General features: G+C 41.5%; 1 protein-coding gene across 1 annotated transcript; it reads left to right on the forward strand.

The window, feature by feature from the left end:
- Window positions 1–6,508: 6,508 nt before the first annotated feature.
- Window positions 6,509–14,481, forward strand: LOC101705285 (PRAME family member 20-like). Its single transcript, XM_087214491.1, is given in 4 exon segments — window positions 6,509–6,695; window positions 6,698–6,760; window positions 7,652–7,769; window positions 13,828–14,481. Coding segments are annotated over 4 exon segments (942 nt in total). The 3' UTR covers window positions 14,402–14,481.
- The last annotated feature ends 1,645 nt before the right edge of the window (window positions 14,482–16,126 follow it).

The following is a 16,126-nucleotide window of genomic DNA, read 5'->3' on the forward strand; positions in this document are numbered from 1 at the left end:
GTGGGGACTAGGTTTCAAAGTTTAATAAGACAGATAAAGAGTAAGTATATCTGTCCTTGTTCCCCACCTTAAGGAGAAAGCATTGTATCTTCTCCATTCATATAAGGCGTTTTTACTGGAAGTATGGAGTACATGTCTTTAATCTGTTGAGAAGGTTCTGTTTTACTTCTAGTCTCCTGATAGCTTTTACCATGAACAGCTGTAGAATTTAGTCCAATACTTTTTCTCCAACTAGTGACAGGATCATATGGCTTTTTCTTTTCCTCTGTTAAAATGATGACTTTTGGGGGTGGATCTTCCTTCCAATGCTGAACCAACACTGCTATCCCTATAAGAAAACCACTTTCTACATCCAACCAGATCTGACTTCTAATAGTTTGTCTTTTTAAACAAATTTCTATCTATGTTCATACTTTTTTCTTCTATTATCTTTATCCAGTTTTAGGATTAGCACAATGTTGAGTTCCTAAAATGAGGGGAAAAGTTTTCCTTCCTTTTTCTGCTTTAAATGTTTGATATAATTTATCAGTTAAAATGTATATGAGCCTGCTGTTGTCATACAGGTAGGTTTTCAAGCTAGGAATATACTTTCTTTAACAGGTTCTATTCAAATTTTATATTTCCTCCAGAGTTAGTTTCATTAATTTGTCTTCCAAGGTTCTTCTTAGAAGTTGTCAAATTTATTTCAAAACAGATTTTTGAAATATGGTTTCTATATCCTTTTAAATTCTGTAAAATCTGTGGTAATGTCTCCTAGATCTTGATATTGTAATTTAAAAATGTATAATTGATATTGTGTAACAGGAAGAAAAGGTCTAACAGTGCAGGGGAAGTGGGAGGGGCAGGGGAATGGAAAAAAGGGAAAAGAAAAAATATGAGAAAAGGAAAAAAATGGAAACAAAGTCTTTGCAAATAGGGAAGGGTGGAGGGGGTGAAGGGAGGGCAAGGGAAGGGGGAAAAAAAAGAACCAAAATACTCGTGTAACGGTACAAGATCCCAATGATGAATGTAACTGTATTTTATACCTAAAATGTACCAATAAACTTAATGGGAAAAATAAAATAAAAATAACAAATGCTGGAGGAGCTGTGGGAAAAACGAGCCCTTCTCCACTGTTGGTAGGAGGGTAGACTGGTGCAGCCACTGGGGAAATCACTGTGGAGATTCTTCAAAAAACTAAAACTAGAGGTTCCATTTGACCCAGCTATATCTCTTCTTGATATTTTTCTGACAGAAATAAAAACATCATACCACAGAAATATATGCACACCTGTTTTTATAGCAGCACAGTTTGTAATAGATAAACCATGGAAACAGTCAAAAGGCCCATCAACTGATGAGTGGATAAAGAAGATGTAGGGGTTTTTTGTTTGTTTGTTTTGTTTTTTGATACCAGGGATGGAACTCGGGACCTTGTGCTTTCAAGGGAGGCAGTGGAACCACTGAGCTAAATCCCATGTGAAGATGTGGCTTTTTATTTATTGAATGGAGTACTACTCTGCCATAAATGATGAGCTTCAGACATTTATAGCTAAAAGGATGGACCTTAAGACCATACTCTTGTGAAATAAATCAGACACACATGTTTAAATAATGCATTGTTTCTCTGTGTGAGGAACTGAATGTGGAAATAAGGACTGAAGTGTATAACTGATGTTGGGAAATGGGAATCAAGTGTTCTCATGGGAAGGGGAAGAAGGTAGCAGGGAGGGAGACAGGAAGGAAGGGACAAGAAAAAAGTGAAAATAGAAGGAAAAACATAGAAACAAAGCTTTTGTGCATAGGGGATGGAGGGGGGACAGGTATAATTTTTTTAAAAAAAAACATTGCTTTAGCCGATAATGGTGGTACAATCATGTAATCTCATCACTTGGGAGGCTGAGGCAGCAGGATCACCTTGACTATGCAGCCAGCCTTGGGGTACATAGTGAGACCTTGTCTCAAAATAAACAAACAAACAAAACTATTTTTTAGAGTATTTAAAGGTAGCAAGGCTTTCATGGCTGAGTTTTTTTAAAGCAGTGATATTTTTCCAATAATTCAAGTGAGGGTACACCCTAGTGTAGAGGGCTGCACTAGCACATGGGAGGCCCTGGCTTTCACTCCAAGCACCACAAAAACCTGACTATCTCCTAGAGTAACACAAGAGAGTTGAGCTTACATGCTGCTTCAGGGTACATAGATATATAGAGATGTGTGGATGTCCATGTGGCTTTTCTTGTCTAGTAGAGATGATTGAACACAGAGTTTCTGCACTGAGGTACATCCCCAGGCCTCAGGAGCTTTTGGGGGGAAGAAGGTCTTGTTTACTCACTAAATTCCCAGGCTAGACTTGAATTTGTGATCATCCTGCCTCACCTTCCAGAATGTTCAGAACACAGGTATGAGCTAACTGGTCATGGTGGTTCATGCCTATAATCCCAGCACTCAGGAGACTGAAGCAGGAGCATTGCTGTGAATTTGAGGCTTGCCTGGGCTACGTAGTAATTTCAAGGTGAGCCTAAACTACACAATGAAACCCTGTCTCAAAAAAAGCAAAAGGTACGAGCCACAATTCTCTGCTGCTTTTGTATTTGAGGTAAATCCTTTCTTTGTTGGACATCTAGACCCATGGTCCTTCCAAAGTAGCTGCGACTACACCTTCAGGACAGAGCTCCCTGATACTGTACAGTGGTTTGAACTGCAGAACAGAGTCAAAATTTGGATATAGCATAAAATTCTTCTATAGAGATCATTCCTGCTGAAGATCAGAACCAGATTAATTCCTCTCCTGTTTCATACTCTCACCTGTGACTGCCACATGTTAATAAAACTAAACCTGTGGCTGGGGTTTAGCTCAGTGGTACTGCACCTGCCTCACAAGCACAAGGTCTTCAATTCAATCTCTGATACCAATAAATAAATAAATACATACATACATAAATACATACATACATACATACATACATACATAAACTAAACCTGTGTTTGTGAAGTGAATCAGGGACTGATTGACTTTCACTATCTCCTTTGGGAGTGGTGGTTGTGGGGACTCACTTTTTAATGCAGGCTGGACTTGACCTCACTATGTGCCCGGGCTGGCCACAAACTCATGGCTATCCTCCTGCCTCAGCCTCAGGATGGCTAGGATTACAGGCATGTGTGTCACCATGCCCAGGCTCTCTCTCTCCTAAATTCTTCTCTACCTCTGTCTAAACCCAATCAGTCTGGACAGAGAGTCCCAACTGGATTAACTGGGTGGAGAGGGGAAAACTCAATCAGGGATCAGAGTGTGACAGGAAAGGAGGAGGAGCTGGGCATCTGAGGTGTTGCTAACAGGGGGGATAAGCACAAGAGAGGAGCCCAGGAGATGCTCAGTCCTGGAACTTCCGGTCACTGCTTGGTCCCGCCAGGATCCTGGAGCCCCGTCAACTGTGTCTGCACCTGGAGAGTCACTGCCCTTCCATGAGGACAGTTCTCCTGCCCACCCTTGTCCTGTGAGGGCAGAGGTCCCAGGTGACTCTGAGGGTTTTGGGATTTCTTTCTTTTTTCAGATCAACAGGTTTAAGACTTTGGGCTTTTGTGGTGGTGTATGTTTTAGAGAGGGTCTCACTATCGACTTTAGACTGGACTTCAACTGTGCTGTCCTGGCTGGCCTCAAACTCATGCTGATTCTCCTGCCTCAGCCTCCTGAGTGCTGGGATTCCAGGCTCTCAACATCACATTCCACTTGTTATTGTTTTTTGGAGACAAGGCCTAGCTATGTCACCCAAGCTGTTCTTTAAAAAAAATTTTTTTTGGTAGTGGTTATTGAACCAAGAATGTTCACACTGTTATATCCCCAGCTCTTATAGTATTTTCAGACAAGGTCTCACTAAGTTGACCAGGCTGGGCTCAAACTTGCCATCTCCCTGGCTCAGCCTCCAGAGTGTGGGGATTACAGGCTTCCACCTCTACTAGTGGCATCAATGCTGTGCTTGACCTCAACATGTAACCACAGTGACCTTGAACTCCAGCTCCTCTGCTCCCAGCCTTGGATTGGATTAAGTCTGGCCCCACCATCCCTGGCTGACATTTTTGTTTTGACCCTAAATCAAATTTACCTTATTCTCCTGTTTGTGTGTTTCTGATTTAGGTTTTCTGAGACATAGTTTCTGCCATGTATTTCAAGCTTGACTGGAACTCACTGTGCGGCCCAGGCAAGCCTCAAACTCTCATCCATCTGGCTGCCTCCACCCCAAAGTGCTCGGATTACAGGCACACACCACCATTCCCGGCTCATTTTGAAGTCCTTAAATTGCCTAGGCTGGGCTTGAATTTAATCTTTTGGTCTCAGTCTTCCACAGTGCTGTCATTACAGGGCTGTACCACCATGCCAGGCTGAGTGAAATCTTTTTAAAAAGTTCATGGAGATACTCCTAAACAGTAGAGGCCTGAACCACATGTAGTAGATGCTTTGATCCCATGCACAATACAATAGTAAGAAAGGGAAGGAAGGAAGGAAAAATACATGAGATTATTTGTTCAGTACCCAGGACTGCAGAAAATAGGGCTGCCTACCAATTCACTAACAAGTTTCCCCATGACTTATTTTGAGACACAGTCTCCTATCTTTCCAGGCTTTCATCAAACTCCACCTGCATTTGTCAATATCCCTAGTGATGGGATTACAGGCTGCTGTCACCTCAACCAGTTAAAGTTATTTCTCTCTCTCTGTCTCTCTCTTTCCCTCACGAGTGTAGGTGACAGGAGCCACCAGGAAAGGGGTGTGAGGACTGGGCTATAGCAATGTGGTTGGTTTTACCTGGATCTAGAAAGTTGGCTGTCACAGCAGTGGTCACTCATTTAATTCTGCAGCATGGACCAGCAGGACAAATCTGTGCTGGGTGGGGATGCTGTGCATGGTGACAGTAAAGACAAATCCTCCCAAGCTTCACTGAGAGTCAGGGAAGAGGGCAGAGTAAGGGACACAGGAGAAACACAGATTCTTAGGAGTCTGGGTAGATTCCCTACTATCCTTCACCCTGAAGTCACAGTAGAACTTCTGCCAAAGAATGAAGGAGGAATGAATACAATTGTGAGCCCCCTTCCTAGATGAGGAAATGTGAGTTTGAATGATTTGGCCAAAGCCATACAAAAGACAGTGGTGAAATGAATGAAGTTAAGACCAGTTTCCCAGATTTCCACCTTTCAAGGTAACACCCTACTCTCCATTGTGTTCTCCTAACCTTTCTTTTTCTGTTGAGGTCATTTAACTGTTTTTCCCTTTTCTAAAATATTTCTTCCACCCTGTCTTTCACTCCCCACCTCCACTAGCTTCTGTTTGATGTACAAGGGATCCCTGAAATTCACAGGGGTTACATCCCTAGAGCACCTAAGAATTTTGAAAAACAGTGAATTTCAGATATGGTCATAAAATCCTGTAAATGCCTATTTTTATACTTTAAACCCAAAATATACTATCTCCTATAACTATGTAATTTAATTTAATAACATACTGTATTAATAAAGCCTTAGATATAAAGTGTTTTGGCAGCATCTTAGGGAACTCAGGGCTTTAAGAAGAACAAAACTGAGAACACTTGAGAAAGCTACATGCTGTACAGCAAACTGTTATAATGTGAGAATGCTAGGACATTTGCCAGAGATGGATTACAGGGCAGCAGCCAATCAGCAGCAAGGAGAAATGAATAATGTTCTCCAATTGGCTACTTGCAAACCTCCCTTCAAAATAACTATGGTGGAGGATATTTGTGGGTTCCACACAATTGCATGGGTTTCCACTAACAATTATTAACTAGGTTCCAAAGAAAAATCCATCAATGTCTGAGGCCCTGAATTCTGAACAGTGACTTTATGAAAGTATACTGTATATTCATCCAACAAGACGTTTCTCAGCCTAAGGAATTCCAAAACCAGCTGCTCACATTGCTGATGGGTTATGGCACTGAATCTGTTTCCACTGCCAGGTGATGGATGACATAGGGAACCAAAGAGTGAGGTGCACAGAGCCTACCTGTCCCTCCTCCTGCCTTATATGGGGTGAGAGAGAATCCAGACAGTTACAATTATTTGAAATGAATACACACGACATTCATTTTATACTCTGCTTAATTTTTCTTAGCCAGGTGGATTGTGGGATCCAAGAAGTTACAGAGCCTTGGCCATCTGACTTTTCCATTTTCTTGGTTATACTATGTCTTTGAAGTGAGGATCAGAGTGTTTTCACAAGACTGGTGGGAATCAGTTTCAGACTCCTTGGTTCCCAGTTCCACCTGGGTCCAGAGTTCAGGGAGGTGCAGTTGGAAATGGATGTTTTGAGCATCACTTGAATTCACCTGACTTCTGTAGGACATTTTTCTGGTGTTGTTACAGGCAGGAGTAATGCTTCGGGACCCTGAGCACAGAATAGATTTTGGGGAAACTCTTCTACCATTGTCAGAACAGAAGCTTTATTCTCGGCCATGCATGAAAGGATGTCTCTTTCCTCAGTGTTTCCCAAGGACTCCTGGCCTTGCAAATCACCAGGATGAATACCAAATTCCCACTCACACTACAGAGACTGACAATTCAGAGCTTGCTGAGGGACAAGGACTTGGCCATGGGGGCTGTGGAAGATTTGCCAGGGGAGCTCTTTCCACCAGTGTTCATGGAGGCCTTCACCAGGGGTCACACTGAGGCCCTGAAGGCCTCAGTGTAATCCTGGCCTTTCCCTACATGCCACTGGGAGAACTGATGAACATGAGGGATCCACAGACTGAAAACACTGAGATGGAAGTTGGTCAGGTGCAGAAAAGAATGTTATAGGCTGTTCTGGATGGGCTGGATGTGTTGCTGAGCCAGAAGGTTTGCTCCAGGTGAGTGTAACCTAGGTATCCTAGAGGGAGTGCCCTGAGATTTGAGCAAGGGACAGAAAGTGTCAGGGAAAGTGGGAACTAGAGGGTAAAGCAGAGACTTCTGTTGGTGACTCGCAGAGAATCAGAGAAGCCTTGGGCATTGCTGAGCCACCTGGGAGTTGACTGCCACATAGGGAGGACAGGTAATAGGAAGGCAGCAGTGAAAGGAGCAGGAAGTTCCTGACTTTTCTCATACGTATGAGGAGTAGGGACTGGGCTAGAGCCAACAGGAAAGAAGAAAATAGTACAGCACAGAAAGATTGCAGAAAATATCAGCTGATGTCTGGGAAGAACAAATCACAGGAGGAAAGTGGGGCTGGGGCTAAATTCTCAGAGTCTTAACTGGTTCACTGACAGGAGACTGAAACTGCAAGTGCTAGATATGCAGAACACTCACCAAACGTTCTGGAGAGTCTGGGCTGGAAACGAGCTGGAAACATGCTCCTCAGAGGCCATGAAGAAGACAAAACCACAAAAGAGTGGGGCAACTGTGGCGGAAAAGCAGCCCCTCAAGGTGATTTTAGATGTGTGATTTGGTCTGGAACATCTGAATCCATTCCAATCCTTCCTCCTGAAGTGGGTCCAGGAGAGGAAAGGTCTGATGAAGCTGAAGTATACAAAGGCATGTATTACCCTGGCATGCCTTTGGGAAGTGGATGTGGGGGACTCTTAGACACTCTTTACCTCGGCTTATTATAACCCTTACCTGCGCCATGTGAAACAACATCACAAACTATTTTTCTATGATGTCTCTGTGCCTGAATTCTTTTCCTCAGAAGAGAGAAAACAGTTGGCTAACAAAATCACCTCTGAATTTCTTAAGCTTCAATCTCTGGAGGAGATTTACATGGAATCAGTCTCTTTCCTGGAAGGCCACCTGGACCAGATGCTCAGGTAAGATGTTGAGCTCTCTCCTGCAAAATTATCTTTCAAAATTGATGGTGAAATTAGATACTTCCATGACAAAGAACACTTGAGAAATTTCATGAACACCAATCCAGCACTCCAAGAAATTCTAAACAATATCCTAGAAAAAAACAATGAAGATCACAACTCCATGAGGCCCAACAGAGGGAAGCCATCAGGCAAAGTAAGAAACTAAAGGGAAGGGGGGAAAATAAGAAATAAAAGAGACAACAAAAGTAAAACATCATGATGATAGGGAAAAAGTATGAGACAGTTTAGTAGATTAACTATTAAACCAGTTGTAGAAGCAATATAGGTAGTGTATCCCTTTAAAAGTTACCTTAGCCCATTGCTCTGGTTGTTTAAAGCAATGGATATATGACTCTTTCAATCTGTGGTCTTCCTACAGGTAACATCCTAATTCTGAAGAACAAAGTTGCAATGCTTGGGAAAACTTGTGATATATGTGCTTTAACTGTCATGTGTTTAGGACTGTAATCAGTAACATAAACCGCCTGTGTCTAACCATTAAACAGGAATTGGAATTTTATTTACTTAACAAAGACCACTAGGGATGAGATAATGACTAACAAAGGTATAAAAGAGGAGACTAACAAAGAGCAGTGAGAGGTCACTGAGCAGACCAGTTTCTGGTGGCCCTGCCTGCTTGCAAGAAAACTTTTATTATTTTACCCAAATTCTGTGTCTCCATGTATTTCTTTCCATGAATTCCAGAAAATGACAAGAACAAGTCAGTATCTATGAATTATAACCATCAATAATAAGGGGCTTAATTTACCAATCAAAAGAAATAGACTGACAGAATGGATTAAGAAGCAAAATCCAACAATATTCTGTATACAAGAAACACACATAACTCAAAAAGAAATTCATACACTGAAAGTAAAAGGATGGAAAACAGTTCTCCATGCCACAGGAACCCAGAAAAAAGCAGGTGTAGCAATCTTATTTGCATACAAAGTAGATTTCAAGCCAAAACTAATTAAGTGAGACAAAGATCATCGCTACATCCTTGTGACGGGAACAACCCATGAGGAAGAGATGACAATCATAAATATATATACACCAAATAAGAATGCCCCCAACTATACAAAACAAATATTAATGGATGTGAAAAACCAAATAAGCACTAATACATTGTAGTAGGGAACCTCAATGCCCCACTATCACAAATAGACAGATCATCTAGATGAAAAATTAACAGCAAAATTCTGGAACTGAACCAAGTTATTGAACAAATTGACTTAATAGATGTTTACAGAGTGTTCCACCCCACAAAATCAGAATACACATTCTTTTCAGCTGCACATGGTTCATTGTCCAGAATAGACCACATGCTAGCTCATAGGACATGTCTAAGCAAATGCAAAAGAATTGAAGTTACCCCCTGTATGTTATGAGACCATAGTGCAATAATATTGGAGATCAATGACATAAGAAACTGCAAAACCCCCACAAACACATGGAAATTGAATAACATCCTCCTGAAAAATCAATGGGTCACAGAGGAAATTAAAGAAATTAGACAGTTTTTACAAGTAAATGCTAATGCCAGTAAAACATACAGGAATCTATAGGACACAATGAAAGCAGTTCTATGAGAGAAAATCAAAACAGTGAATGCCCATATTAGGAAATCAGAGCTAACTCAAATAAATAAGCTAATGCAGAGCCTCCAGCTCCTGGAAAAAGAAGAGCATAGCAAACCCAAAGCTCCTAAAAGAGAGGAAATTATAAAGCTAAGAGCAGAAATCAATGCAATGAAGACTAAGAGAACAATACAAAAAAATCAATGAATCAAAGAGTTGGTCTTTTGAAAGAATAAATAAAATTGATAAACCTTTAGTCAACCTTACCAATAAAAGGAAATAAAAGGCTGAAATCCATGCAATTAAGAACAAAAAAGGTGAAGTCAAAAAAGACCCAGCAGAAATCCAGAGGATCATCAATACCTACATCAAGAACCTGTACTCTAATAAAATGGAAAACACAGAAGAAATGCATAGATTCCTAGATCCATATGAATTGTCAAAGTTAAATAAAGAAGATATAGAAATTCTAAACACTCCAGTTACAATGAGTGAAATTGAAAATGTAATAAAAAATTTACCAACAAAGAAAAGTCCAGATCCTGATGCCTTCACTGCTGAATTCTACAAGACATTTAAAGACAAACTATCACCATTACTATTTAAACTCATCAAGGAAATTGAAAGGGAAGCAAGGCTTCCAAATTCATTCCTGGAAGCAAGTATTACTTTGATTCCAAAACCAGGGAAAGACCCAACCCAAAAAGAGAAATACAAGCCACTCTCCCTAATCAACATAGATGCAAAAATCCTCAACAAGATACTGGCAAACAGAATAGAGAGGGCTGTCAAGAAGATCATACACCCTGACCAAGTCAAATTTATCCTAAGGATGCAAGGATGTTTCAACATACATAAATCAATAAGTGTAATACACTATACTAAAAGAACTAAGGACAAAAACCATACAATCATCTCAATCGATACAGAAAAAGCATTCAACAAAATCCAACACCCATTCATGATAAAAACACTACAGAAAACTGGAAGAGAAGGTTTTTTTCTCAACCTTATCAAGGCTATCTAAGAAAAACCAACAGCCAACATCACACTAAATGGTCAAAAACTGAAAACTTTCACACTAAAATCAGGATCAAGACAAGGATGCCCACTATCACCACTCCTGTTCAATATAGTTCTGGAAAAATTAGCCACAGCAATTAGAAAAGAGAAAGAAATAAAAGGAATAAAGATAGGAAAGAAAGAAGTTAAACTGTCATTATTTGCTGATGATATGATACTTCACATAGAAGACCCAAAAACTCTGCCAAAAGACTTCTAGACTTAATTGAAAGATTCAGTAGATTAGCTGGATACAAAGTCAACACTCAAAAAACAATAGCCTTCTTATTCACAACAGACTCACTGAGAGAGAAATTAGGGAAACAATTCCTTTTACAATTGCATCCAAAAAGTGAACTATATAGGAATCTATCTAAAAAAGGAAGCAAAAGACCTCTACCCTGAAAACTACAGCACCCTGAAAAAAGAGACTGAAGAGGATATAAGAAAATGGAAAGATATCCCTTGTTCCTGGGTAGAAAGAACCAACATAGTGAAAATGTCCATACTTCCAAAACTACTATATAGATTTAATGCAATCCCGATTGAAATTCCAACAATATACTTCACAGAACTAGAGAAAACAATCCAAAAATTCATTTGGAAGCAGAAGAGACCTAGACTAGAAAAAGGAATTCTAAGCAACAGAGACAAGGCAAGAGGTATCACAATCCCCATCTGGAAACTATACTACAAAGCTACTGTGATAAGAACAGCCTGGTACTGGCAAAAACCCCCACAAAAAACCAGATCTGAGGATATGTGGAATATATTAGAAGATGTGGAAACAACTCCAGACATACTTAGCCATCTCATCTTTGACAAAGGAGCCAATTCATTGGAGGAAAGATAACCTATTTAATAAATGGCATTGGAAAAACTGGATTTCAACCTGTAAAAGAATAAACTAGACCCATATCTGTCACCAAGCACTAAACTAGGATGAAAATGGAATAAAGATCTAAATATTAAAACAGAAAAACTAAGCTTGCTGGAAGATAAGTTAGGTAGAACTCTTGAAGTCACTGGCATAGGAAAAGACTTTATGAACAAAACCTCAGTAGCACAGGAACTAGCACAAAGAATCAACAACTGATCTCATCGTATTAAAAAGCTTCTGCACTGCAAAAGAAACCACCAACAGAGCTAAGAGACAACCTACAATCTGGGGAAAAGTTTTTAGCAGCTGTACCTCAGACAGAGGTCTACTATCTAGAATATATAAAGAACTAAAACATATCAGACCTGCCAAATATAAAGACCCAATTCAAAAATGGGCATCCAAAATGAGCAGACATTTCTCAGACAAAGAAGCAAAAGCAGCAAATAAACATATGAAAACATGTTCAACATCATTGGTCATTAGAGAGATGCAGATGAAAACAATGCTGATTCCACCTCACCCCAGAAAGAATGGCTGCTATCATGAAATCAACCAATAACAAATGCTGGCGGGGCTGTGGGGAGAAAGGAACCCTTCTCCATTGTTGGTGGGAGTGCACACTTATGCAACCACTGTGGAAGTGAGTATGGAGATACCTCAAAGAATTAGGCTTAGAGGTCCCATTTGACCCAGCTATTCCCCTGCTGGGTATCTTCCCAAAAGAATTAAAAGAATCATACCACAGTGATATATGTGCACCCATGTATATAGCAGCACAGTTCCTAATACCTAAGGATTGGAAACAGCCCAAGTGCCCATCAACTGGAGACTGGATAAAGAAGATGTGATTTTATTTATAAAATGGAATGCTATTGAGCCACAAAGAAAGAGAAATTAGAGACATTTATAGTTAATGGTTACATATGGAGGTCATACTCTTAAGTGAAATAAATAGGACACACGTGTAAATACCAAACAGTTTCTCTAGTGTGAGAAACTGAAAGTGTAAATAAAGGTTAAAATGATTAAAACAAATAATTGAAATAGGAAGAAAGGGTTCAAAGGTATAGGGGTAGTGGGAAGGGAAGCAAAAAGGAGGGAAGGGAAAGGAAAAATTATAAGAAAAGAAAAAAATGCAAAAGAACTCTATGTAAATACGGAAGGGTGCAGGGGGTGAAGGGCACACAAATAATGGGAAATAAGAACCAAGATACATCATCCACAGGCACAAGAACCCAATGATAAATGTAAATGAATTGTATACCTAAAATGTACCAATAAAAGAATTTTAGGAAGAAAAAAAAAGATGTCGAGCTCTCTCGCCAAGGTCAGGAGATCCTTTCTGTGTTCTAGAAAGATTAGTGAACACGGACCATGTGCCACCCACAGGAGATGTGACAGAGATCAAACAGTAGAGCATCAACACATTGCCTTTTTCATTCCTCAATTCTATGTCAAAGTGTCACAAAACACTACACTGGAGTAGCAGACTGGAAAGGACCACTGTGCTAGGATGCCAGAGGTCAGCGCTCAGACACAGTGAGAGCAGGTGAGTGATTTCTTCCTTAGGAAGCATGTCTACGGGAAGGCGCTGAGAAACAGAAAAGGCAGAAGGCACTAAAGGAAGATGAGAGCTCATGCCTCACACTGTGAGCGCCTTACTCGTGAGCTGTGTGAGTGCAAGTGAGCCTGTCCCTCTGTCCCCCACTGGAAAAGGCTGCTGTGGACTCCAGCAGTGGCTCTGCAACTTAGCTGGATGTTAACTCCCTCTCTTCCTTATCTTCCTCATGGCAGCCATCAGTGCTATCTTCCCATCCTTTCTCTGCCTTACTTTTCTCCTTCTCCTTTCCGCTTTCTCCCTTGGATCCAGCCCAATCCCCACTCCTAGTTCTTGTGGGAGGAGACAGGAACTTATTGCTCCTTACACTTCTGCCTCCCCAATTAGCAGTCCTCTTCCTTCACAATCAATATCTCTGTGGCTCAACAAGGCCCAAAGGCCTCCTTGGTCCTCCCAGTAGTCACCATCAGAATGCTCTACTCCATGGTGGGGGGATGACCAGACCGGAAGTGCAAGACTCTGAAGTTGATGGCAAGGAGCAGAGGTGCAGGACTGGGAACAAGGACACAGACTCTGCCGCCAGCCTTTCTGGCAACCCCAGGGATGTGGCCAGATCTTGTTTGATTTGTCCTTCCTGCCTGTCTCCTGCTGCCTCATCAGGAAAGATCTGGTTTTCTGTTCGGGGATAAGGGAAGGGGACTATAGAGATTTGAGACTCAGGCAGTCACACAAGTGATGATAACTGACCTCAGCCTAAATTGAGGAGACTCATGGGCCAGTGGTGCTGTGCCTGCCTCAAAAGCACAAAGTCCTGGGTTTGATCCCCAGTACCACAAAATTTTTTTTTAAATTAATGTGATTCAAATGACAATTCATCCATCTTTTAGTTATTCTCCACCAACTGCCAGATCTAACTGCTTGGTCTCTCTCTAGGTGCCTGCCATCCCCCTTGGAGACCCTCTCATTAATGCACTGCCAGGTTTCAGACTCTGATGGGAACCAGCTGTCACAGTGTCTGAGCACCAGACACCTGAAACACTTGGATCTGAGTGGTATCAAGCTGACTCATTTTAGTTCTGATCCCCTTCAACTTCTCCTGAATAACACGGCAGGCACTCTGACCATGCTGAACTTGCAGGCCTGTGGGATCACTGATGCCCAGCTCTGTGCCTTGCTCCCTGCCTTGAGCCGCTGCTCCCATCTCATTTCCTTCAGCTACATGAGGAACTCCATGTCCATAGCCACCCTGGAGAGCCTGCTGTGCCACACTACCAGGCTGAGCAACTTAAACCTGGAAGTGTACTCTGTTCCTGAAGAGATTTATGTGCCCAGGCATGGCATTCACCAGTGGAAATTGCACCAGGTTCAGAATAGGTGGAGGAGGATCATGTATCCATTAAACCATCCCAGGATGGTCTGGTTTTGTTTTTCTCATTGTGGTCTCTGTTGTAACTGGGGACTCTATTACCTGCACCCTGCTCTATACAATTCTTGTATGCCTGTCTAGTTTGATCCACATAACCTACGCTTCATTATGGCCACCAGGAACACAGGGCACTGTTTCATTGTAAGTGAGAAAAGAACAGGTCAGACAACAACCTTGGAGAATCATTGACTTGAAAGCAGAAGTGACTTTTCTGGACTTGGGTCCTAGAAAGGACCAGAAATATGAATATGAGTTTCCAGATGTAAATTCAAGCTTGAGATGAATGTGTGGGTAAATGTAAAGAAATGATCACAAATAAAAACAGTTTCATGTAATCCATCTGGTTTCCTCTGTGATCAATTTACCTGGTTTCCAGTTTGGAGCTCATGAATCTGTAGTAACTGATGGGAAAAGGCCCTGAGTTGTCTGATCAATGAGAGTTGGCTTCAGGAACCCACAGCAGCCCATAGAGATATCCCATATTGTTCATTCCCTCTCATTCTTTCATTTTCCCTAGCCACGTGTGGCCTTTGTTTTCTTGTTTTCATCCATATACCCACTTTACTTGGAAGGCATCTTAGGGCCTTACCACTGAACTACAGCCACAGAAATTTTTATTTTCCTGACAAAGTCCTTCTGAATGGCCTGCATTGTCCTTGCACTTAGATCCTCTGTCCTAACATTCCAGAATGCCATGACAACAGGTGTGGGCCATTATTCTCAGATATTTCCTCCTTAGTTCTGTGCCTCTCTTTTCTTGTTAGTCTAAGGTTGGCAACCTGAAATGCACATCAGAGACCAACTCTCTAAAGGGGAGTTCCTTTGAAAATTGCAGGAACTGTGATCAGGTTCATACCTGCTATGGAAGGCCACTGGTAACCCTATAATAGTGTTACACGCCTTTGATAACTGTTCTTCAACTCTGTAAAGTAAGAATGATAGCACCTATTTTATAAAGTCTCCCCAGCCTCTCCCAGCTCAGGTCATGATTTGAATGGAGAAGGTAAGATGGTTGGGCCATAGGATATTTCCATTGCTATTACTCAAGGGCTTTGGAGTGATGATCAGAAACTTTTCCCAAGCTGACACAGCTGAACTTTTAGATTCCTCACCACCCTCTTCCAATAAGGATAGGAATGAAGAGGATTAGTGGTTGGAAGTGGGTGGGACAGTAGCATCCTGGTGCTAAATGTGGCAGAGGTATGGCTGTAGGCAGCGATATTGGGGCAAACTGAGAAGTCCTTCATGACAGACAGGCCAGAGATTTGGTTCAGAGTTAGTCTCCTGGGTCATAAGGTGTCTCTTGAGCTTGGCCTGAGCAAATGTCTCTTCCTGAATGTTGCCAACATCCTTGTTCTTTTTTTTTTCTCTTTTTGGTACCTGGGATCAAACTCAGTACCTTGTGATTGCAAGGCAGGTGAGGTGCCACTTAACTAAATCCCCAGTGAGAATCCTTGTTTTGGGGTTTTTTTTTTTTGGTTCCAAGGATCAAACTCATGACTTTGGGCTTGTGAGGCAGGTGGTGGAACCACTGAGTTAAATCCCCAGCCCTGAGAATCCTTGTTCTTGAAGATCGATCAGGATGAGTATGCAGAGCCCTGCTAAAGAATGAGGCCACAGACTGGGGATTAAGCTCAGTGGTTCTGCCACCTGTCTCACAAGCACAGGTTCCAAGTTTGTTCACCATTACCAAAAAAAGAGAAAAAGAAAAGAATGAGACCATAGTCTGTATTGCTCTGCATGACCTTCCCAGACTGATCTTCCAGGAAATGTTCATGGAGGCCTTCATGTGTGGACCTGATGATG

This window comes from Heterocephalus glaber, unplaced genomic scaffold (genome assembly GCF_053883595.1).
Source record: "Heterocephalus glaber isolate CG9 unplaced genomic scaffold, H.glaber_assembly_v1.0 deba00001447, whole genome shotgun sequence".
Taxonomy (NCBI): Eukaryota; Metazoa; Chordata; class Mammalia; order Rodentia; family Bathyergidae; genus Heterocephalus; species Heterocephalus glaber.